Raw genomic sequence first — 23712 nt, forward strand, 5'->3', positions numbered from 1 at the left:
ATATCTTTGGTACCGGTCAGAGATATGGGAAGTCACGACCCGTCTCAAAGAGAGATGAGAGATAATGTGAAGTTTGTGTTGTGGTGTAGTGTAAGAGCACAGACATGTCGTTCCCATTCCTTACGCCATCTGAGAAAGGCTGCGGTTCAGCCTCGCGGCGGCGGTGACATAACTGCCCGCGAGCTATTTTCGTCACAACGGCATCAGACCAATACGCCACAACAGCAACACCACGACTCTCACATTGCAGAGCTCCAGCATAGACGCCTGTATGTGAGCTTCGAGGGTCGCCCCTAGAACTGCCGTCGCAAACACATCTCAATCAAAGTCCCATTTTCGCCCAATACCGTCTCATCTCGTGCACGCATCGCAGCGCTCGAAAACTTGTCTCGACGGCCATGGCTGCATGAAAGCGACCCATAGATTCTGCTCCAGTAGGCGGTAGCTCCTTGCGCCACCATGGCCTGTAGATGCGCAACGAGGAGGCCTTTTCTTACTCGGCAGCTCGAGCAGCCACTTGTATTCAGACATGGCCTAGCGGAGCTCTCACCTGCCAGGCCCCCGTCCCACCGCGCCAGGCCAACGCACTTTCAGGCCCTACAGAAGCGTGAATTCAGCCATACCAGGTCCGCGAGACGACAAGAGCAGCGGTACAAGCAAGAGAGCTTCAATTCCCGCCTGGGCAAGGCTTGGAATAACACCAGGATACAATGGAAACCTATACCCGTCGCTGTGGGCATAGCCTTTCTTGGAGTCTACCAGCTATGGCGTATACAAAGGAGAGAGCAGCATACAGGTCCTCCTGACTCGGACTCGGACGCCGGTTCCAGCAGGCCCCCAAAGCGACAACGTATCTATCCTTCTGGAGGAGGATGGCAGGTCTCTGTTATGTCTACTCTGCCACTCAAAGCCATCTCTCGAGTATGGGGCAAGTTTAACGAGATTGACATCCCATACTACTTGCGAGTCCCGGGCTTCAAGCTATATGGCTGGATCTTCGGCGTGAATTTCAGCGAAGTCGCCGAATCGGATCTTCACACATATCCCAATCTCGCGTCGTTCTTCTACCGAGGACTGAAGCCCGGCGTGCGACCACTTGATCCTGACCCAAACGCCATACTTTCTCCTGCCGACGCCAAGGTCTTGCAATTCGGCGCCATCGAGCACGGCACAGTCGAACAAGTCAAAGGCATGACCTACACTCTTGATGCCCTCCTTGGGCAGACACCACCATCAACACCCTCCACGCCCACCAGCGAGAAAGCAGATCCGATGGAACAACAGTCCGGGCATATCTACGCACACCCGCAATCTGCCGCACCGGACTCACCAGAAGCGGAGGCTATCCGCGACGATCAGGAATTCGCCAATGTAAACGGCATATCCTATTCCCTTCCCAACCTATTCTCCGGCAAGACAGAACCCACTAAGCGCCCCACCGACGCCTCGACCAGCTCATCCCCAAAGTCTGAAGCAGAAGTAGCCAACGATCTTGCTTCCACAGACGCGCCCTGGTGGAACCCCTTCGGCTCAACGTCCACCCCAACCCGCCTCTACTACATCGTCGTCTACCTCGCTCCCGGCGACTATCACCGCTTCCACTCCCCCGTCTCCTGGATCTGCTCTTCTCGGAGACACTTCGCCGGCGAGCTCTACTCCGTCAGCCCCTATGTCCAGCGTACACTGCCCGGACTCTTCACCCTGAACGAACGCGTCGTCCTTCTGGGCCGCTGGAAGAACGGCTTCTTCAGCTACACAGCCGTCGGCGCTACTAACGTTGGCTCTATCAAGATCAACTTTGACAAGGAGCTGCGCACCAACTCTTTGACGACGGACACGGAAGCAGATCGCCAGGCGGCTGAGGCGGCGGAGCGGGGCGAGCCTTACTCGGGTTTCTCCGAAGCGGTATATACCGCTGCTTCGTCCGTGCTTGGAGGACACGCTCTGAGGCGTGGCGAAGAGATGGGCGGATTCCAGCTGGGTAGCTCGATCGTGCTAGTCTTCGAAGCGCCGGCGGATGGGAGCTTCAAGTGGAACGTACAGAGTGGGCAGAAGGTCAAAGTTGGCGAGGCTTTGGCTTATGTGGAAGAGGCGGATGGCAGTGATGCTCAGAAGCAGATAAAGCAGTAGGTAGAAGCGGATCTTACCGCAGATTTCAAGCTTCATTGAATTTGATCATGCAAGCACCAGATTGACGATCACCATTCAATCCTGTCATTCAAGCCTTAGAACTGCAGTTCCCCATTGCAGCTCAAAATTGAATGACCAGCTCAGGCAAGTGAATCTCAGGCGAAATGTATCGAAATCACAAGTAACCTAGAACCGCGACTCACCCAAGCCATATCGAAACTGACCTCGAGCCTCAGGTAAGGCCACTCTCTCTCACGCGAAGCACGCTTCAAAGTCACCAAAGACTCGCAAATTGTCCTCTCAAGATGTGGTATTGATACATAAAAGAAGCAAAAACGACCGACAACCACCCAGAAAACCACAGCAAAAAGCTCCCCAGAGTCCTCCCAATGGTGTTAATACAAAACTAAAAACGAAAACCAGCCAAAATCGAAACCCAAGCGCCCTCCTCGCGCTCCCACTCTCCCTTCAGGCATATTTCAGCAGAAGAGCAAAGAAAACACCCCACGCAGCCACAACGAACACCGAGCCGAAGCGAAGGCACCGCGCGGCCAGCACAGCGTCCTCCTGGTGGACGTGGTTGACGGGCACGCCGCCACACGCGGTAGAGACTTCCAAGAGGAAGCCACGCGCCCACGCGCCATTGTTGGCGATGCTGTCCACCATAGCAAAGCCACCGAACGGAAGCACGACCAGAGAAGCGACCAGGAGCACGCTGGTGAGGCGGCGCTGGCGGGAGACGAGACCACGATCGTTCTGGATAGCGAAAACGCGGCGATCGTGGTATAGAGTTGCGTTTCGAAAAACGCGGACGGGGCGGGCTCTGTCTGGATCTGGAGTAATTGTCAGCAAAATGCTCAAATTAGGAGTGAAAACGCGAGAAAGTATGTAGAGAACAGAAGAAAGCGTACCGTAGCGCTCGATCTCTGCTTCTATGGCACGACGGCGCGCTTCGCGCTCGTCGTTGGTAGAATCGTCGGACGCCATCTCGAACAGCGTATCGGAGTTGGCGGGCTGTCGGGACAGAGCAGGAGAACCTGTGAGGCTGTCGGTATTTCCTTGATGATTGAGATTCCTTCTGTAGCGACGCGTTCGAGGAAGGTATGGCTGAGGCCAGTCGTCTGTGTCCTCAGGTGTTGCAGGCAATGGACTGAAATCGCGCGAACCTTGTAGAATCTCAGTGTGTGCAGACTCGTTGTTGTGCAGGTTGTTAGCCGAGCGCAATCGAGTGATTTCACTTCCCAAATTCTGGTTGCTAGGCGCTAGCGGAGACCAAACAGTGGCACGACCTCCAGCAAGATCACTTCCAAAAGCTGGAATGCTACCATCAGGTACAGTAGAGTTGCGCTGAGTGTCTGTACCTTGTGTGGTCTCCCAGGCTTCATCCTCTTCTCGTGTCGGAAAGCCGTTGGTGCCTGTATGGCTGTTGCGCGCGTGGTCGGTTTCCAAGAGACTGCGGTCAACATCTTCGTCATCCGATGCTGTGTCTGTAGCACCACCGCTCGGCTGCCGTACGGGACCATATGCCACGGGAAAAGTGGAGGGATTGAAGCGACCGATCGAATCAGATGTCGCAACAGGAAATGGATAAGCACCCAATTCGTTGGAAGTGACACCATTTTGACGACGATGACTCGGCTCGAGAGTGTGCACAGCAAAGTCTTCCCCTAAGGTAGAGCCTGTCAATTGTCTATGACCATTGGTAACAGGAACAAGCGGCAATGTTGCTTCTTGGAGAGAGAGACCATTCGCGCCACTTCTACCAAGCAAGTCCCGTGTTGAGCCGTAGCTAGGAGGCGAGGAGGAAATACGGTGTCCATTGGATCGTAAAGGACTCCGGGTGGCCTCTGGAGACACATGAATTGTACGAGCGGCTCCCCCAAGACCTGACGACTCCTCTGAGGGCACATAGGTCGCGCGATGGGCTTGTGTGGCAGGACTCTGGCGGATGCTGCTCCAGGTTGATCTCAGAGCGACATCGTTGGTGCCCAAGCGCAGGCCAGCAGGGTTGTCGACCACTTCCCCTGGGAAGTCATGTTCGAGACTATCTGGAGACTCCGGTTGCTGGAATGGCATCCGAGGAGTTGGTCGATACGCAAGTGTGTCAATATTGGCGTTGTCATAAGGACTCCAGGCTGCCGAATGATTGGTAGTACGGTCGCGGATCGAGGATCCAGCCTGTGGCCGAGCATACACGTTGTTGAGGGTATCTGTATCAGGAGTGGCAGCTTGCATGTGAGGCGTTGCGAGACTGCCTGTCACAGATGCATGTGCCTCTTGGAGTGTCGGGTATGTTGGCGTGGTTCGGCGCGTTGCTGTCAGAGCCACTGCATTTCCTTGCTGAACATCGTGGCTTCGATCTTGGAAGGGGCTGCCGACATTACTACGGGACCGCGGACGAAAGTCTGCCATTCTTGAATGGGGCAGCAGTAACGAGGTTGAGCGGTGCCTAGACACTGTTGATGGAAGGGCTGTTGCCGAGGTGTCTGAAGGTGACGCGATGTCGCAAGGAGCCGGGACTCTTTTGCTGTTCAAGAGCCTGTACTTGCCTCCAGCGAACCTCAAGAAGTCTCTGGTCGTGATGCTGGAAGACAGTAAGTCTGTGGCGCTTGAGCACCAGGGCTGAAGCTGCTCGAATCCCTTCGCTTGAATGTCAGCGGTCTGGTTGCGGGAGGAGAAGAGGGAACGAACCAAGCAGATACCAGAGCTTCCGTCCGCCTCTGAAGACCCTGCTGATGTTCTGTATGCTGCTGCTGGAGGTTAGAAGGCAGCTAGTGGTATTGTCCTTAGGACTTACGCGGTTGAACGTGCTCAAGGAGCCGTCTCAACTCTTCGCGGCTCCCGAGACCTGTCGAAAGACGACTTTCAGCAGCACTACTGGGATACAGGGAGCTGCCTGGACCTGAGGCTCTAGCATTAGATGGGCTTGTCACTTGAGAAGGTATGTTCACTGACCTATTTGACTGTCTTCTTTGTGGTTAGGTGATGCTTCTCGCAGCTTTTCGTCCTCAGAATCTGTAGGAGCTGCTTGGACTTGTCCCGGACGGTTCTTGACAGCTGAAAAGCTGTGAGATCTCTGGACTGGTGACAGAGTGTCTTCTCCTGCCCTGCAATCAAGTGCCAATGGTCGAAGAAAGTCTTCCTTGTTCTGCTGGCACCACTCCTCAATGTTTGAGGCTTTCTCTTTTCTCTGAGAAGGCAGCGCAGGAAGTGCGGGGAGCGTTTGCACTTCACTGTTACCGTCGCTACCATCACGCGTAACCTGCTTCATTGGGAAATGCTGCAACGATATGGACCTGCGATGAGGGTGAGAGACCTTCTGCCTCTCTTGAAAGGCTCTGATCGCTCTCTTGCGCTCGAGGGGCAGCCAGTCGACATCTCTACCATCCCAACTCTCGTAGATACCCAGGTCTTGACGCCATTTGAGCTCAGCAAACTTCCAAGACATGATGATGGTACAACTTTTCGTCCACGTATACCGAAGCGGCCGACAGCGATGAAGCAAAGACCGAGGTTTACGTGGTGCAGTAGCCAGTGAGATCAACGTAAAGCGTCAACAGAGCTGCCGGGACCACACTCGACAGCTAGCATCGAGTATACGACCTGAACCGAACAGGAGCTCGTACGTTGGCTGGCTAAAACACAGCTCTGTACGTGATTGGAAACCAAAAAGGCTCAGACCGGGCCAGGTGTTGCACATTATGACCGACGACGCGGGCAAGCACTACTGGCGGAAAAGGAACGGAAGGAGCCACAAGAGTATGGTAAGAGCGCTTCAAGGCGGTCGCCAGCTCCCATTGGCAAGAGCCACCAGTTGCGAGAAAACCATCGTCGACAACACAGACGCCAAAGTTAATCAAAATCAATGAAACATCTACAACAGACCGACGGCAATAACAGACAGCTGGTCGAGACTCCAGGAATGATGAGGTGAAGTCCCGGCCAAGCTATTCGGCCCCATTAAGCTCTGGGATTTGTCCAATGGGTATCGAGCCCTGTGCGCGACGTGCATACTGTATATCGCAACTGTTCTTCGAAATCCCTTTTCTCTGCTGACTTCAAAAATCATGTAAGGTCATCGCGGCCATCGACGGCGGAGAGATCGCGCTGACTTTAAAGCCATGTGATCTGGTAGGGAAGCGAGACGCATATGAGACGGGGCCTGATGCGTGACGATTGACACTGGTCGACTCACGTCTACGGCGGTTACTTGACATCACTATCCGGCCAGTCCTCGACGACTCACGACTGACGCAGAGATACGATGTGCAAAGGATGAGGCTTTGGCAACCTTGACGGCGAGCATGTCAAGAGCGTAGCCTTCCAAAGGGACACCACTTGGTCGTCCAGGTCTTACAACGCGTTGCAGCTTGTCGATTATCATGGTCAAATCTCCGCAGGAGCGGATTGTAAGCAGACATGCTTCGAACACTTCTCAAAAGTACAGATCGGTCGTGGCAATAAGCTGAGAGATTTTGTTACAGTAGGTGAACTGCACGCTACGACGCAGAGTACTTTCAAATGGTTGGGCTTGCGACCACCGGGCAGACACGGCTGTCCCAGGACACATGGCGGCTGCATGGAGAATGTGTATGACATAGCGCATGAGCATATAGAATTCGGTCGCTAGAGGATAGTAGAGTTGCAAGCTTGGTCGAAGGTACCGCGTAAGCTGAGGAACACATACCGGCGGAGGGATTTGGGCACCGCCTGCCTAAGCCACAAGGCTGCGCCCCAAACACGATGGGGACCACCAATCATGTGTTCCCATTTCGCAGTGCATCACATGACCAATTTCGCCTGGACATCTGCGCCGGAGAAATGACTGTGTTCGACTCCTTCTCGAAGCATTGGCACTCGTGTATTGAACTAAGACACGGCGTTCGTTCGCAAGAGCGGAGTGATGGAACCATTCCTCCCTGTCGCACTCGACAAGCGTATCGCCACGAGTAGGCTGTATCTTGAGGGCTGTTCACAAGGCACAATCGAAGCATTTCACGGAGGTGAAGTGGAAGTATAAAGACATTAAGGTAAGAGCTGCAATGGTTGAGATGGTGTTTGCGCAAAGGAAAAGCTCCATCACAAGGTGAAAGTACAGCTGTGAAGTCATTGTTTGACCCAAACGCGAGCGGAACTTAATCACAGCAGAGGCAGCAGTCACTCAATAAAATGGCCACCGTGCAACTTCCCCAGACTGGGCTCTTCGCCCACAATACCCCCATTTCACACACAATGAAGTCCTCGAACCCCTTCAGGCGTCTAGAACGCATGGTCACAAAGCAGTCATCTAAGGACTCAAAGTCCTTCAAGTCGGGCAGATCTTCGCACGACGGAGCTGAGCAGACGATGAACGCCCAACCTACTCAGAACAGCCAAAACACCCAAAGTCGGTCTCCATTCGCGCGAACGACGCCGACTAGGCGACCCGCGAGCAACGCCGACGCACCTCCTGCCTACACGCCAGCAGCGAAGGGTACGGTCATCCCCGGTTCAATGGAGTCAACATCCGATTCGCCGTACGCATTTCTTACCCAATTCGACACAGTATTCTTGATCGACGACAGTGGCTCCATGGCTGGCCGTAGCTGGCGTGAGACTGCTGCTGCGCTCTCTGCAATTACACCCATCTGTACCACCCACGATGCCAACGGTATCGACATCTATTTCCTCAACCACAAGAATCCCCAGGCGAAGGATAATCTAGGCGGATACACAAACCTTACTTCCACTGCTGCAGTAGACAGCATCTTCAAGAACGTCCGACCGCTCGGCGGAACCCCTACCGGCACTCGTCTCAACCAGATCATGAAGCCATACCTTCGAGAGCTCGAAAACTCACTCGAGAAGCAAGCACATGGTCACGAGCCTACAGTCAAGCCAATGAACATCATAGTTATCACTGACGGTGTTCCGAGCGATGATGTTGAGTCGGTCATTGTCTCCGCAGCTCGAAAACTCGACTCCTACAATGCTGATCTGTGGCAAATGGGGATCCAATTCTTCCAGGTTGGTCGGGAGCCTGAGGCAGCAGCTGATCTGCAGGAGTTGGACGATGCCTTGTCGGGTGCACACAACGTGCGTGACATAGTCGACACTGTGCCCTGGACTGGAGACGATGGTCAGACACTTACAGCCGATGGCTTGCTCAAGGTCTGCCTTGGTAGTGTCGTCAGACGGTGGGATCGCAAGAAGGTCTAGGGATTGCGAAGCTAGTCCAGGATTCGCTGCAGACATGATGCTGCGATATGGTGCGCTTAGCACACGAGAAATGCTCGCCGGGACATATCTTTACTTCGGTGGATTGTATCATTAGCTCATCGCCATTGCGACCCTTGATCAGAGGCCCACTGGCATTCCAGACCGAATTTTTCGCGGTAGTGTACATAACAAAAATCCAAAGATTCCCACGAGGTCATTGTCACAGATCGCAGAATGGTGCCTTCTACGTTACTGAGCACGCTGACCACGGATATACCTAGTAGTCGGGATTGTATACTCACACTTTACGCCGGCTTTGCGGAGAATTCTATACTCTGGAACTGCTCCGGAATCTCTTCGACATTGTAGAAGTAGACGACTTAGTCTTCCACAAAACACACCTGGATCTATCCAGGCTGTTCGGGCATTAAATGAGCGTTTTCGTCACTTGTCCATTAACTCAGAGGATTGAGGTCAGGGCGGGCTCCAAAGAAGACAAATGGTCCTGCAGATCGAGCCAGCAAATTTGAGGTCAGCCTCACTTGAGTATGAACTCGTTAAAACGTTCCACTATCATTTATGTTGCCAGGGAGGGCGCTGTAGGAATTCGTGGCCTCCCCCGGGACAAGACATTCAGTCGTTTGTTCGCGGCTTACCCCAGCACTTTCGGCACCCTTCTCGGCCCAACACCATCGATCAGCGGCTCGAGGAACATGCCATACCGGATCAATACAGCCTCATCGAACAGCGGACCGATCATCTGGAAGTTGAGCGGCAGCTCACCATCAAACCCGGCTCGCATCGACAGCGCGGGATGCCCGGTGATCGAGGCAGGCACCATGGCGGTCTTCAGCATAAAATCCGAAATCTCTTTTGGCTTGGAGAAGAGACCGGCGGTGTAGAAAGTGCCTGGGAGCACAAGGACTTCGAAGTCCCGAAACAGCTCCTCAAGCTCAGAGGTCATTTCGAGTGCTCGCTTTCTTGCCTCGCCATAGTCGACGGCGGTCGTTTCGAGGATTCTAGACAGCCTGTCTCTCGTACCCTGGCCCACAGCGGCAGGATCGCTCATGATGAGATCCCAGTTGGAGACGTGGAACTCTACGTTTGAGATCGGACTACCCACAGTGTTGTACTCGGCAAGTTTGCTAGGGAGATTAGTGGGAACAATCTCAGCACCGTTGTCTTGCAGGAGGCTGATGACATTCTCGATGCCGGCACGCATAGCTGGCTGCAGGCCGGCATAATCCGTGCTAGAGATGTTCACGACGCCCACCCGGCGACCACTCAGGTCTTGTGGGATAATCGGATCAAATTTGAAAGGCGCTGTTTTGACTGTTGTCGAGTCTCTGACATCGTATCCACCCATAGCCTCCAATGCATAACCTAGATCCTCCACATTCCATCCGATGGGTCCAGCACAGTCCCTCGACCAGGTGTTGCTGATTGCGCCATAGTTGCTCACGCGCCCGAAAGTGGGCTTGAGACCTTGTACGCCGCATGCAGCAGAAGGCAGGCGGACAGAACCTCCGGTATCGCCGCCCACAGCAAGAAGCGTTGTCCGGCCGCCGACGCCAGCACCAGGACCAGTGGAAGAGCCTCCAGCGAATCGATCCAGATCCCAGGGATTTGCCGCAAGGTCATGAGGAAGATCCATGTATAGCTTGACAGTCCCTGAGGCGAATTCTCCTGTGTCCATTTTGCCTATCAGGACAGCACCTGCAGCCTCGAGATTTGTGATGACTGCTGCAACCTGATCGGTGCGATTCCCCCAGTCGAGCCTGGAATTGCCAGTCGTAGGAATGGCGCCGCTGAAATACAGGTCTTTGATTCCGAATGGAATGCCGTGGAGTGCGCCTCGATACTGCCCGGCTGCGATGTCTTTATCCACCTGCGCAGCGGCTGCAAGTGCTTCATCACGAGCGACGTAGATGAAACTGCGCAGTCGCTCGTCAACAGTATCGATTCTCGCCAAGTAGGCTTCGACCAGTTGCGTTGCCCGAAGGCTGCCCTCCTGTATCAGAGCAGCAGCTTCGCGGATGGACAGGAGGGTCAAATCGGTTGCGTTGTCGCCCGTACGCAGCGCTACCCCAAGCGCACTGGAGCCCGCCAGGGCGGCAAGAGCCAGTCGACGAACGCCCCACATCCTTGCTTGATTCCGCGACGTCCTGATTGTTGCGTTGAAGACGGAACAGCACCAGCGAGCCCTTTCTTTCAAGCAAAGTAGCTGATGCAGAACATGGTCCCAGTCACAGCAAGCCCAGAGATACATATACTTCTCTTCAGATCCGGCGGATGCTCGTGACGCACCAAGCGTTTACCGGCTGTGTGGGCTGCCCGTGGGCCGGGAACAACTTACGACAGTTGATTTTCTGGCTCGGTCATGTTACCGCAACCGTCATGGGCATGCTGATATCCGATGACACTTTCGCGGGTACCGCACCACGTGGGCAGACCGGCAATGATTCGGCGCCATCCCTCTGTGTGGATGTACGGAGTATATCCAGCACTATCAGCTTTAGCATGACATAATATCTCGCGAGCTCAGCGGTCGGACTAGGCAGCATAACCGAAACTGAGGATGGCGCCATACCCACACTGCTGGGCCCATCGTAGCTAGTGACAACGTCCAAGGTCACTGATGAACTCCCAGATGGTAGAGGTTCCTTCTTATCTCTTTCGCCCGGTTTACCTCCGGCGGGACGACATTCACGACCCACAGTACCGACACTTGGCAAACGGAGCGGGTAGTAACATCCCACGGACGGCGATGCGCACTGAAGCTATGTCTTCTCGATGTGTTAGCGCGTTCATACGTAGTTTCCGTGCATTTGCAGGTCCTGCGGGAGATGAAGCCATGAATATTGTGCGTCCAGAGACAAGCCGTCTTGGCGTAATGGGTATGGCGATAGGATGCAATTTTTCAAGACTCGATCGGTGGTGTCAATCGTATCACGAGTCGTGCACCAAGCCCGTGCAGTACGAGATATCAGTGAAGGCAAGTCTGGATGACAGGTAACTCCAAGCAGTCGTCGGGACGAGGCAACGGAGCCAGACTGCTACGCCTCTTGGTGTAGAGTGCATGTTTTGTGCGATAACAAGCTGATTCTGACCTTTCTGCTACGCGCTCGCACTGGATCCTTGACACAATTGATGATCCATTGCCGCCAAACGGCGTCGAATTATGTGTGGTTACCATAGGCAGTTTTTGGCAAGAGGCGTCTGAGTTCACCTGCGCGCAAGAAACCGTAGAAAGAGTGCAGTTCGCACTCCATTTCATGCGGCATGGTATACTCACCCTCGACCATGTTCGGAGTCGCGGACCGACGCAGGATGCAGCATTCGAGCTCGTGGTAACGGCCGTCGAGTGCTGAATACAGTAGAGCTCAGCTAATAGCTTCCTTCAGTTTAGTGCTTGTCACTACACGGTCAGGTGACTGGGATTGCTCTCGACGTAAGACCGGAAAGCCAGACTGGTGCACCGTGGGTTAGCCAAGTATGGCAACATTTGTGTGCAATGCACGGTTTTACATGTCTAGCACTGATAGCTTGCGACGACAAATTATTGCCAGCTTCCCGCGTACTGTGTAGTGGCGATGAGAGCGGAAACAGTCGCGGCGCGCCACCAATGCGCGTGGCAGGGAAAGCTTAATGAAACAGGGACTCAAAAATATGTACTTCGAGCTTCGAACAAGGCAAATTAACTGCATCTCAAAAACTCTTTTTCCGTCCCATTTTCCAGCCACATTGCACAGCGCGGCCATCATTGTTGAACAGAGAACACGACAGCAAGTGATTGTAGGCTGTGCGACGCGGAGTCTTTTGATGAGCGTCATCTTGGGATCATAAGGCTATGTGAGATTCATCGAGCACCCGAAACGTACGCGCTTGTAGGGAAGCAGGTTGCGGAAATACAGACCCCTGTATCGCCTCGCGTTTAACAAGGGCTTTCTTCTTCGCGTCTGCATTTAGCTTCGGCTCATGATTGCAATCGAGACCACCTGCGTCCAATCAAGTTCGATGCCGCCAACCTGTGCCTCCCGAAACGGGACGCCCTGGAGTCTCTAATCTTGATTTGTGTCCCTGTCCCTTCGCTTGATGGTCGATATGGCGTTCTTTCGTCAGATAGTAGGCGATCTGGGACTCGGATCTTCCGCAAGCCCCCTTGCCAGTGTCTTTTGCATGCCGCATAATGGACTTCGTGAACTTTGCAGTCAGTCAAGGTAGGCCCAGATGTAGATTGGCATAAGCCGTCACTATGCCCTGCGAGCTCACCTTCATTCTCTAACACCGCAGCTTGACGACAGGCGCCCCGACTGCTCTGTTACAAAGTACTTGTCATCCACTGGACTCGTTAGACTGGCCCTCGCTCCAGTCGCAACTTCAGCAGCCGCCCAGATTGTGTTCATCATACAAGGCAATCACCGCCCCTCAGCGCCTTCTACGCACATCGCGCCTTCCATTGGCTCTCGTTCGACCTCGACCTATTCTCGACCGGCTTCCATGGTACAAACCTCAGCACAGCCCATACCAGTACTGACGGCGTGTGTTTCATCTCTTTGCTCGTCTTTGATCGACCACGTGTGGTTCACCACGATTGGCTACCCACAGCCTATACCTCCAACAACTTCATCTTGAAGCAGCACAGCACAATCTCGGCAGAACTACTCCCAACAGCAGCTTTGCGGACCTTCTCTGATATATTGCCTTGCTTGCTTGCAGCCAGCACGAATCTTGATTTCACCTCAGAAGGGCCTGGTGTCCTCCCAAGCTTACCCTCTTTCAATCGAGTCCCCGTCTGTTGGCTGCTGGTCGGCTATGTCACTGCGAAAAGTTCTGTACCTGCATTAATGTCCTTCGATCAACTCGAACCGCTCTTTCAACATGTCTGCTACAACTACTTTAATAACCTTCATGGTCCGAACGCCACCAACCACGCGCACCGTCAGCCTATGGGGATCTTGGGATAACTTCAACACGCCGTACCCTATGAAGAGGGATAGCCGAATAGGTCCTGAGCATTGGTCTGGCTGCCACAACTTCGCCAATATCATCTGTGATGGTAGACTAGATGGCGAAGTCCAGCCTCGGCAAGGTGGCTTGAAAATGGGTGGCACATACTGGTACTATTACAAACTCGACGACGACCTCGACTTTCATAACGCTGTGGAACCCGCCACAACTCAATGCCCCATGTTACCAGGCCAGCTGGTAAATGTTCTGAACGTTCCCGTCAACCTCAGCGGAGGTCGATCTCGGAATGCTAGCGTGAGCTCAACAACCTCTGACCTTTACACCATGAACCCTAACGACAAATTCGTCAATCCGCGGCCTGTTCCCAAGCCACAACTTCCGCGCCTGAGAACATCGCCAACTTTACCTCAGGAAACCTGGCCAGCCTTTACCCCAACTTCTGCTTCATCTGGCCGAGCAGGACGCTCTGCAACATCCGCCGGGACGGGCAGTGCATCGACTCTCCGATTCCGCTCGAAGTCTCCCGGGAGTGCGTTGTCTGGGAGCATTCGATCAGCATTCAGATCCTTTCGCACGCCAAGATCTCGGAGTCCAGAAGGACGTTTGCCTCGGTCAGCTAACAGATCACCCACCAAATCTAATTTCATCAAGCGTCCAGGACTTTCTGCGGGATCATCTAGGGACGCTTCACCGAGCGTTCGAAGTGATCATGACCTTGTGTTTCGGCGGAACACGGACGGCGACCAAGCTGCTGAGCAAGTTGATATTGTATCGTTCCAGCAACATCGCCGCCAACGGTCTCGATCTCGCGATCCATCATCACTGCGGAATTCGCTTATCATCGAGACCAACTCGCCCGCCATCTTCCAAGACTTCGAGAGCCAGCGAGCCCATGTACTCAGTGCTGTCAAAGAAGTCGTCTCAACACAAAACACTCCAGCTAATCCGATGGTCGTCGAACCTGCTGATCAGTCTCCGGCTTTCGATTTCAGCGACCTAAGCAAACGCCTCCCGACGCTGCCAAACACTCCATCCTCCGCATATCCCCCAAGTACGATCTTCAGCGAGTCTGTCAACATAGAAGTGCTGCAGAGTCATTTCTCAAGTACGACTATTGACACGACTCCCAGTGAAGGTGACGGACTCACACCGAACTCTCTACACTTTTCTGTGGGCACAGGGAGATTGGACCTCACATCGTTGTATTGCGACAGCGTTATTGTCGACGAGCCGATGAGCAGTTTGCTGGCCTCGTTCCCTGCTACACCAAAGAGAACAGGCGATAAGGAGAGGTTCGATGAGACTGAATTCGAGGACACGCCGCAAAGAAGCTGCCAACCGAACGGAACGCTTGGCCTATCTACCTCGTTCAGTACGTCAACGGTGAGCTCTGTGTCAACCGCTTCGGTCCCAGCGAGCCCGACAGAAGACTATGAGCAAACAGCGCTGCCGCAGTCGCCACTCGAGAGGAAAGGCTCTGACACTTCCAACCGATTTCAATATCATCACTATCGACTTCCATCATCGGCATTGGGATCAGAGATCACCTTGAAATCGCCGACGACCAAGCGCGAAGGATTCGTGCATGTTTCCCCGGGCCTTCCTTACGAACTCGATGTCCCGGAGGGCTCTGCAGATACAACTCTGATGGCTCACTCCACAGGCATGCAGCAATTGATGGAAGAGCTTAGCTACTTAGGCGGGATGATCCACCAAAATTAACCATTGAACCCCAGCTTCAGGCGTCAAGCAAGAAGTGTGACACTCATTTGGAGCAATAGCCAACAATATGTGCAAGACAGCCAGGACGAGAGACGAATTTCATAGCTGTGTATCTTGTGTTCGGCGTTTCATTTAGCTAGTAAGAGAAGATACCCTTTTAGTGGTCAGACAGATAGACAGGCGAAGGTAGTAATGGCCAAAGAAGAATGCTTTTAAGCAATATTACCGTCCTCGCTCTCCGTCTTCTCGATCCACTGCGTCGCCGTCTCCGGCTCCAAGCGCTTGGTGAAGTCAGGATCGGCGAATACCTCTCTCACCACGCCTTTCCCATGCGACCAGAAGACTGACAGGCACAGGCACTTCAAACGAGTCATCTCCATTCCTCTCCTTTAAATTGATGCCCAAAGTCTCGAAAGGCTGGCGTAGACTCTCACTCTGCCTAAAGACGATCCCCAGCTGGCGTGCGTAAGCGTTGCCGACATCAGACAGGACCAGGAACTTCAAGTCTGCCTTTTCAACCGCTGAAAGTGATGTGTCGGGCAGCTCGGGAGAAATGGCGATACATTGGACCCCGTAGGCCTTGTATGTGGCCAGATGTGACTGGTGGGCGCTCAGAGCCAGGGAGCAGAAGGGACACCAGGAGCCACGGTAGAAGGTAATCAGGAGAGGAGTCTGGCTGGAGAGGTACGTGGAGCTGTCGACTGTCTCGCCTGTGGCGGAAGGAAGGGAGAAGGGGGAAAGTCGGGTGCCGGGGTTGATCACTTGTGATGTGTCGTAGGTGTTGATGAAGGAGGTCTTCGCAGCAATGATGGGGTCTTTGACGGCGGCTGGAGCGCTTTTGGTGAAATCGTTGTATTGGTTGGAGAGCTGCGCGTTGCGAGAGCCATGGCGTGCAGTGTATGCGCATCAGTAACGTATGAGGTTTGAAGTCTGCAGTATTAGTAGATACGTGATGCTGGAGCAGGAGTGGAAGGTATTCAGCTCTCTATATGGTCGCAAACCTGGTTGTTGCTCTTCATACTTAGGCCATTGATCGGCACTATTGCGGGATTCAGCACGCGGTCTGCGATAGACTCGTATGGTGCGAAGAAGTAGGATAGACAAAAGTGTATGTCGAAGAACTCAAATATCAACTTGGTGTCCGGCATGTTGGAGACCCCGCGTTTCGGCTTGCCGGTTGAGGTCCCGGATTGGCCAATTACTTCAATCCGAGTATGCGACGACGCCGAGATTTGGTGTCAGAGGGGAGATCGTAGCACAGTACATTGACAAAAGATGCGACGTTTGCATGACAACTTCAATTCATGCCTCGCCAGACCATTATGCAGTGAAAAGCTGGGTGCCCTAAGTCGACGGGTTGCCCGATGGGCCCATCATCGCCGTCCCGGTCTCTCGTTCGGGCAGAAGACGAGCTGCGACATAAGCCAGTGAGTGGACAGACGAGGTGAGGGATCCCGTTGCGTTGACGTTTGCACTAGGACAAGCCACAGGCCGAAAACATGATGACTCCACATAGCTGCTGGTGAGCCAGGGAGCATTTTTGACGAAGGCCGATGGCCGTTGACATGTCGGCCATCAGACAGCCGCTGTGTGGGAGGGCTGTCTCATGTCTGCGAGGTTGGTCCAGCATGGCGAGAAGAGCCAATGGAAAGCTGCGGATCTGCCAAGGCCTTCAAAGATACCCAGAACTTGCAAATACGAGGTATCCTGGATCTTTGTCAGTCAAAAATATCTTGTCAACGCCCCTTTGCGCAGAGGCCGGTGGAGGGTACACAGTCAGAGAAAGCGCGGAGAGAGCCATGGGGGACAACGTCCAGTCAAAAGCCCCAGAAGCTCGAAAGGTCGAGCTTCACACCTCCCGCCTTCTGCTCCGTGCGGCAGTGCAGGAAGATGCGGAAGCCATGCATGAAGCCTTCAGCGATCCTGAAGTGATGCGCTACTGGTGTGTCTTCGTACTGTAAGCGACCAAACCACCTCTCACTCACCACATTCAGGAGCACACCACCACACGCAGACCTCGCACGCACCCAGAAATGGATGCTCTCCATGACAGAAAGCGACGGCAATGGCGTTCGTGACTTTATCATCTGCCTGAAGCCTGACTTGACTCCGATCGGAAAATGCGGCGTCTGGCAAGACACAGAGATCGGCATCATAATTTCGAGGGAGCACTGGGGAAAAGGTTTAGCATTGGAGGCGCTGCAAGCTGTTCTACCACGGCTGTTTGACCAGCTCAGCTTCGAGGAGCTGGTTGCTGATATAGATCCACGAAACAAGGCAAGCGAGGCGCTGTTGAAGAAGGTCGGATTTGAGGATTATAGGTATGAGGAGAAGACGATGCAAGTTGGAGTTGAGTGGGTTGATAGTCAGTATCTGAAGCTTACGAAGGAGGAATGGAGGAGGGTCAGTCCAAGCCTGAAGACAGCGCATTAGAATATAGCACATCGACCATGCTGTAGAAATGCCAACACAGCGAGATGGATGTGACTGCAGAACGAACACGAAGGAATTGAAGACGCGTGCAAGGGCAGGGCCTTTTGAGTGGATGAGATCCGCGAGTACGGCAGCCCGTTCGACCACAACCGCCATCTCGAACTCCGGAGCTCTTCACAACTTTCTACGACACCTGCACCCACGGTTCTACAAGCCTCTCACTCGCTACCGCCGTCCCTTTCGAAGCTCACATACGGCGCACAGACTTCATCATGGTCCGCAACAGCTCCCCGTCTGCCGCAACCACCCATTAACAGCTCTCACAGTCAGGTCCAAACCCAACGCCGTACGGCTCCGGCATGGGCCGTACTCCCATGCGCAACTACGGCCCTCAACCAACATACAAAGCCTACGTGTCACCTTATGGTCCCAAGTAAGCAGCCCGCTACTCCTTTCCAGACCTTTGGCCCGTCTTCGAAGCCCGCAAGCGTTTGCATTAGAGGACCCCTGGGACGGCAGCAATGCCCTACACCTCCCAGAAACAGCCACGGCTAACAAGAACGAAAACCAGAACAAAACATCTCCCCAACTTCTGGGGCCTCACATTCCCCAAAGCCGTGCGCTACGGCAGCATAGCAGCCGGGTTCGGTGTGTCAGCAGGCGTCTTTGCGCTGTTCTTCTTGGGCGAGGTGCCGAAGGTGCGGAACGATATCCTGTCCAAGTTTCCCGTGATTGGGCCGTACTTCATCAGGGAGATCCCGCCGGAGGATAACCCGTTCTAAGCGTTGCGGAGAGGAGATGGGTGGACTGCAGGGTTTGAGGTGGGCGGGAGCCAGATGTGATGCGCACGGGGAGATCGGATGGGGTTATCTATACACAAAGCATGCGAGACCCCGGGGCATCATGATGCGGATCGCAAGACGGAAGGACTCTAGACTACGAAAACAGCTGGGCGTGGTGTTGCTGAAATACAGCTACTCTTTCCTGGACAGCACCTTGAAACACTTGCGATAGCGCATTTTCTCTACGAGGACTATGCCTGGTCCAAAGATTTTACTGCTGACTTGAACAGCAGACGGATCTCGCGGCAAGCCATTTACATCCACGGACCGTTCATCGACAGACGTCGCATATTGCATTACGTTAGAGTCGGGCTAGAGCTGTTTCCGAATTGGTCAGGATTTCGTTGATATTGCAAGCGGAGAAACACTGGGAAACATTTCCCAAGAACTCGCTGTCTTTGCATACTCGCTCCATGCATGAGGTAGTACAGACCGGTACTGTCTGCGCTCCTCTCACGTACGTACGTCTTGAAGCAGCCCAAATCCTCCGCAGTCCAACATAGCTGTTACGTTTGCGCTCGTATTGTCTCAATATCCACCAACATCCCCTCCAGCCTTGGTGAGCATATCGTAGACCCTGCTTGGCAACTTGTATTTGACCAAGCCAGCAAAGACCATCAAATCCTTGGCCATCGAGCCCAACTGCTCCTTGACCCCATCTCCTTCATTGCCATATCCAGCATCCCAACTCCCCTGCCGCACAATACGCTCTCGTTCACCGCCAATCGCCTTGACCGCCCACACGACCGCCACGCCGATACAGCGCGCCAGTAAGGGGGGCATAGCGCCGAACATAGATGCAGCGCTTCTGATCTTTGGGATCGAGCCTTTGGCTTCCAGGGGCAGGACGTCCAGCTCGTTGAGTTCTTGAAGGGCAGGCATGTATCTCGGTGGATCAGCCTCGAGGTGTGTGCGGATGGCGGCTAGTCGCAGGAGGCCACCACAGGTCTCCCGATTCGCGTGGGAGATCTTGCCGAAGTAGGCCTCGGTCTTGTTGTACAGGGCAGCCATGTTCTTTGCGAGCTCGATCGGTGACGTGGTGGACTGGGTAAGCGACAGAGAAGATGTTGGGCCTGACGACTGCGGGCTGAGTGTGGCAGACTCCTGATCGCTCCGTGGCTTCAATGGTTGCAGTTGCATAGGCGACTCGCCAAGATCAAGAGACACAGCGTCCGCCAATGCGCGGCAAAGGACGCCAACGACGCTGTCGTAGTCTTCGCAAAGATGATAAAGCAGGACAGCGTCCGCGATCTGACCGCGTTGATCTGCCACGGCGGCAGACTGGGTGATGATGGAGCGTAAGAATTCTTGTTTGCTGTCGATCTTGATCAGTGCTCGGCGCTGCTCGATGGCACCGGGCACTCGAGCGCCGTCGCTGCGAATATCGCCGAGCAGACGAGCAAATTCGCGGGTCTCGAGGCAGAGTTCGCGTAGTGATTCGTGGCAGGCGCGAATCTGGTCGTCGCCATGTGGCTTGAGGTCGGCATTCAGGCAGATCAGAGAGAGGTAATCCACCGCAGCGACTGGAAGGGCTATTCGGAAGCCGGCTGTGTAGTATGCAATGAGAGGGACGAAATTGATTTGATATTGTTCGGTTGTGGTTCGGTACACTATGGGCGTGTTAGCAGAAGACGACTGTGGGGATGACACGGACTTACAGAGCTCGTTCGCCGCAGCTGTAAAGTCTGCCACGGGTCGCAGTAGACCATAGTAGCCGAGAGCTATGGCAAAGTGTACAGCGCTGACTGGGTTGAAACCATGCAGGTAGTCAATCGCTTGCTCGAACATGCCAGCGAGGACCTGCAAGAGGAAGAATGTGCCATATGCGGTCGAAGCATCTGATTGTCCTCGTGGAAAATGCTTCTCTCCAATCTCAGTGACGGTCTCCTGAATCTGTTCGAGTCCAAATGGTGTGCCTGCCAGATCATCACTGCGAGATAGCTGTCGAGCCAGCGCAAATTGTAGCCACAGCCAGTCTTCGATGCCTTGACCGATGCTTTCCAGATTACGAGAGTCGAGATCGCATCGGCCAACCACTTTGTAGCATGCCATACGATAAGGATCGACTGTGCCTTTTGGAGCCAATTTTACTCGCTGTGAATACTCGCCATCAATCATCGGTTGCAAGTTCTTAGTCAGCTTTCGATCTGGTGACGAGGCATAGCTCGACATGTACGACACGAAGCGCGTGTCGGTGGATCTGAAGGCCGGATCGTTGTTGACATATTCTGAAGCTTCCTTAACGTATCCTGCTCGAATGAGGTAGAAAATCAGGATCCAGCAATATTCACCACTATCACCAATTTGCTGCAGTTCGGCACCATCTGGAGCAAGATCTCTGCGTGCGGCTCGAACTCGGATGTATGCTCGGATCTTGTTGATGACGGTAGGCTGGCCACCGAGTTGAGCTTCACGTGGGTTTTTCTCAATCATGCTCTCGACCTCGCGGAAGAAAGATTTCTCAAGATGTGAGCGAGCACCGTCCAAGATCTGCTTGCTGATGGCATCTGGCAGCTCTGGGCCGCGCGCTTGGTGTATGTAAGCTGCAGCATACTGACGCTCTGTTACCGATCCACCTTCCTTGGTTATCTCACGAAGTGCGCTGTATGCTTCAGCCAGCTGAGGCGGAGAATCTCCTCCTGCATTCGCCTCGACCTGACCGAATCTCTCCATGATTGGATATGCAGTACACTCGTTCCGACTAATACGGGCGGAGTTGAACTGTTCGACCTGCTCAATAAACATCCGTTCCTTGTCACGAAGATCTCGAGCGTTCTGACCTCGCTGCAAGGCGCCTCCCTTGGTCGACGAAACGGTGCCCCGGAAGAAGGCAGAAGTGCCATTGATGGAGCCAGCACTCCCAATGATGGACTTGTTCAGACCAGAGCGACCAAAGACACTTCTGGTCTTCTCGCCGCCCGCTGCACTCTTTCGGCCAAAGGCTGATGACTGATTGGCTCCTGTCTGGCCCTCGTCGTCTTTCAGTAGACCAAAGTGTCTCATTATCCGGGTTTTCTGCTCTTCAAAATCGACGCCTAGGGACTGTTCAATGTAGGCATCGACCTCCTTGTAGACCCGCTCCATGTTCTCGCGCATGATGGCATCTCGCCCCTTTGCTTGTAGATTCCGGATGTATGTTTCGGTCTCGAACACGTGATCAGGCATGGCAGCATAATTTTGAGCAGGTGCATCTTGCTCGAATGGCTTGAATCCTCGCGAGGATTGACCTGGTGCAACACCTGACCCTGCGAGTAGATAGTGAGCGCGACTATCGCTACCATCAGTAGTCTGTCCTCGGTTGCCGAGCTCTTGTGCGCGCCGAGCAAGATCTCCTAGGTCCATATTGAGGTTCGGCAGCTGACTTCGTCGGAGGTTTGGGTCATTAGAGTCCAGCTTGACCTTCTTCTTCTGACGCTCTAATAGGCTGTTGAAATATGCTCCTTCTCTTGTCTGGGTCGGGTTGGCCGCGGCGGCGTCGTTTTGATTCTGCTGGGTCGACTGTGTGCCTCCGAGGAAGGAAGTGTTCTGTGCTGGCTGTGAAGGATTGGCGCCGAACAGTGAGCTGCCGAGTGTTGAGCTTGCATTGGCTGCATTGTTGCCGAAGATGGAGGCGGACGGGGCGGCGGTGGTGGCGGATGTACCAAACAGGCCACCGCTTGGTGCTGTTGTAGTTGTCGAAGAGAAGAGGCCACCAGCAGGAGCTGTGCTTGTTGTTGCTGTGCCGAATAGCCCTCCAGCCGCGGGAGCACTTGTTGTCGTAGTGTTGTTCGCACCGAAGAGGCCTCCACCAGACGGCGCACTGGTCGTGGTAGTTGAGAATAGAGAGGGAGTGCTGATGTAGTTGTGGTTCCTCCTAGACCACCAAACAGTGTTGATGCAGGCTTGTTGGAGGTGCTTGCGCCGCCACCGCCGAATAACGAGGGAGTGCTGCTGCTCGCTGGAGTACTGCCCAAGAGACCACCTGCTGGCTGGTTGTTGGACTGTGAGCTGCCAGCATCAAAGACCGACTTTCGTTTGCCTTGTGCATCAACGCCGCCGCCGACTGTAGTATTGAGGTTGAACAGGCCTCCTCCCGATGAGGCGCCCGCGCCAGAGCTCTGACCACCGAAGAAAGACATGATGTAGACAGTGAGGTGCTGTGCAGACGCCTTCGCTCGAAAAGCGCCAAGTTGAGGTGCCGTGCAAACAAGAAACGCGCATACAAAATTTGGGGAGCGACCCAGGCGCGTCGGCGTCGGGGCAGCAGGTGAACTTTGGAAGCCTCCAAAACAGTCTTGGCATTTCGTTGGAGCAGTGGGAGTAGTCCTCGCTGCTTCATTTACCACACCTTTCACTGCCGGCGGACCAGCGAAGGATGTTTTTCAGATGATACAGCACACGTACAAAGATGCCCACATTCCAGTCCAACCCCTTTCGCTCCTCAAAGGCTGGTGACACCCTCAGCGATCGCGTTGCAGCTTCATACCGGAAGAAGCTTGCGAGACACCCATTTGCACTCTTCGGTCTACCATTTCTCGCCATGGTGGTGAGCGCATCATTCCTGTTGACGCCTGCGACGGCCCTGCGCTACGAGAAGCATGACCGCAAGAACCGCGAGCTCAGTCACACCGAGGCCATGGAACTTGGTCTGAAGGGTGGCGTCACTGGCGAAGGCACGATTACGTACAACCCACGACGGAGGAAGATCTTGGATGGTGGGCTCTCGCAGAAAGACGAGTATTACAAACTTATGGCCAAAGACTTGGACGACTGGGAACAGAAGAGAGTCCAGCGGTGGAAGGGCGAGCCTGATGGCCGACTATGATCCTATGACGGTGCCAGACCGCGGAGGCTGTCGACTTTGAACATACACCAGACACCTCAGTCACGATCTACAGTCACGATCTAGATGTGGGATGCCTGCCATGATCCGCAAGAGCCTCTTTACCACCTCCCCAGACACGCGACCTGCTCGAAGACATTCCCATAGCCTAGTCTAGTCTGGAATCTGGATGAGATGGCAGGCACCTGGTCGGAAGTCACGGGTCGAGATGTCATTGCTGGCCCAGGTGCTGTGGCGCAAGGCTGAAACCCGTCATGCTGCCTCGAGATAGTTTGCGAGCTGATTGTAACACGTCTTGATGACGATGAGCGGGTCTTGCAATAATGTCTCTGGGCAGCAGAGGCGGGAACCAAAGTTCCATGAACATGGGGAATATTAGCGATATGGCGAGGGCGCATGAAATGTGGCTGAGTGTGGCGCCTGCGGACGCCCTCAGACTCGAACAGCGCACATGGCGAATGCTTTCGGGCTGAACTCACACAGCTCATATCGACAATTCGAAGCAATGGTAGAACCTGAAGAACATCATCGGTGTTATCAGGACTTCACTGAGGCCAATCTAGTGCGATCACGGTAGATGCTGTACCATGAGCG

The 23712-nt window shown here is 54.1% G+C and overlaps 9 protein-coding genes across 9 annotated transcripts; 5 read left to right on the top strand and 4 right to left on the bottom strand.

Annotated features, from left to right (window-relative positions):
• Positions 1-888: 888 nt before the first annotated feature.
• On the top strand, positions 889-2130 carry AB675_5806 (Phosphatidylserine decarboxylase proenzyme 1, mitochondrial; the record flags this gene model as incomplete). The annotated part of the gene is made up of 1 exon (XM_018146044.1): positions 889-2130. One exon carries the CDS (start codon positions 889-891, stop codon positions 2128-2130), a length of 1242 nt encoding a protein of 413 aa, XP_017998886.1.
• A 468-nt stretch (positions 2131-2598) lies between these two features.
• AB675_5807 (uncharacterized protein) lies at positions 2599-5578 on the bottom strand (the record flags this gene model as incomplete). Its single annotated transcript, XM_018146045.1, has 4 exons — positions 2599-2963; positions 3042-4880; positions 4928-5032; positions 5086-5578. The coding sequence occupies 4 exons, from the start codon at positions 5576-5578 to the stop codon at positions 2599-2601; spliced, it is 2802 nt and encodes a 933-aa protein (XP_017998682.1).
• A 1784-nt stretch (positions 5579-7362) lies between these two features.
• On the top strand, positions 7363-8328 carry AB675_5808 (uncharacterized protein; the record flags this gene model as incomplete). Its single annotated transcript, XM_018146046.1, has 1 exon — positions 7363-8328. One exon carries the CDS (start codon positions 7363-7365, stop codon positions 8326-8328), a length of 966 nt encoding a protein of 321 aa, XP_017998830.1.
• A 652-nt stretch (positions 8329-8980) lies between these two features.
• Positions 8981-10471, bottom strand: AB675_5809 (Glutamyl-tRNA(Gln) amidotransferase subunit A; the record flags this gene model as incomplete). The annotated part of the gene is made up of 1 exon (XM_018146047.1): positions 8981-10471. The coding sequence occupies one exon, from the start codon at positions 10469-10471 to the stop codon at positions 8981-8983; it is 1491 nt and encodes a 496-aa protein (XP_017998860.1).
• Positions 10472-13209: 2738 nt separating this feature from the next.
• Positions 13210-15021, top strand: AB675_5810 (uncharacterized protein; the record flags this gene model as incomplete). The annotated part of the gene is made up of 1 exon (XM_018146049.1): positions 13210-15021. One exon carries the CDS (start codon positions 13210-13212, stop codon positions 15019-15021), a length of 1812 nt encoding a protein of 603 aa, XP_017998877.1.
• A 212-nt stretch (positions 15022-15233) lies between these two features.
• Positions 15234-16169, bottom strand: AB675_5811 (uncharacterized protein; the record flags this gene model as incomplete). The annotated part of the gene is made up of 3 exons (XM_018146050.1): positions 15234-15302; positions 15370-15888; positions 16023-16169. The coding sequence occupies 3 exons, from the start codon at positions 16167-16169 to the stop codon at positions 15234-15236; spliced, it is 735 nt and encodes a 244-aa protein (XP_017998739.1).
• A 651-nt stretch (positions 16170-16820) lies between these two features.
• On the top strand, positions 16821-18236 carry AB675_5812 (putative N-acetyltransferase p20; the record flags this gene model as incomplete). Its single annotated transcript, XM_018146051.1, has 4 exons — positions 16821-16963; positions 17016-17424; positions 17781-17887; positions 18026-18236. The coding sequence occupies 4 exons, from the start codon at positions 16821-16823 to the stop codon at positions 18234-18236; spliced, it is 870 nt and encodes a 289-aa protein (XP_017998706.1).
• Positions 18237-18824: 588 nt separating this feature from the next.
• Positions 18825-22414, bottom strand: AB675_5813 (Nucleoporin NIC96; the record flags this gene model as incomplete). Its single annotated transcript, XM_018146052.1, has 3 exons — positions 18825-19906; positions 19955-22095; positions 22164-22414. 3 exons carry the CDS (start codon positions 22412-22414, stop codon positions 18825-18827), a joined length of 3474 nt encoding a protein of 1157 aa, XP_017998794.1.
• A 269-nt stretch (positions 22415-22683) lies between these two features.
• On the top strand, positions 22684-23100 carry AB675_5814 (Cytochrome c oxidase assembly protein COX16, mitochondrial; the record flags this gene model as incomplete). The annotated part of the gene is made up of 1 exon (XM_018146053.1): positions 22684-23100. The coding sequence occupies one exon, from the start codon at positions 22684-22686 to the stop codon at positions 23098-23100; it is 417 nt and encodes a 138-aa protein (XP_017998823.1).
• Between the last annotated feature and the right edge of the window lie 612 nt (positions 23101-23712).

Source organism: Cyphellophora attinorum (genome assembly GCF_001299255.1).
Source record: "Cyphellophora attinorum strain CBS 131958 chromosome Unknown Contig17, whole genome shotgun sequence".
Taxonomy (NCBI): Eukaryota; Fungi; Ascomycota; class Eurotiomycetes; order Chaetothyriales; family Cyphellophoraceae; genus Cyphellophora; species Cyphellophora attinorum.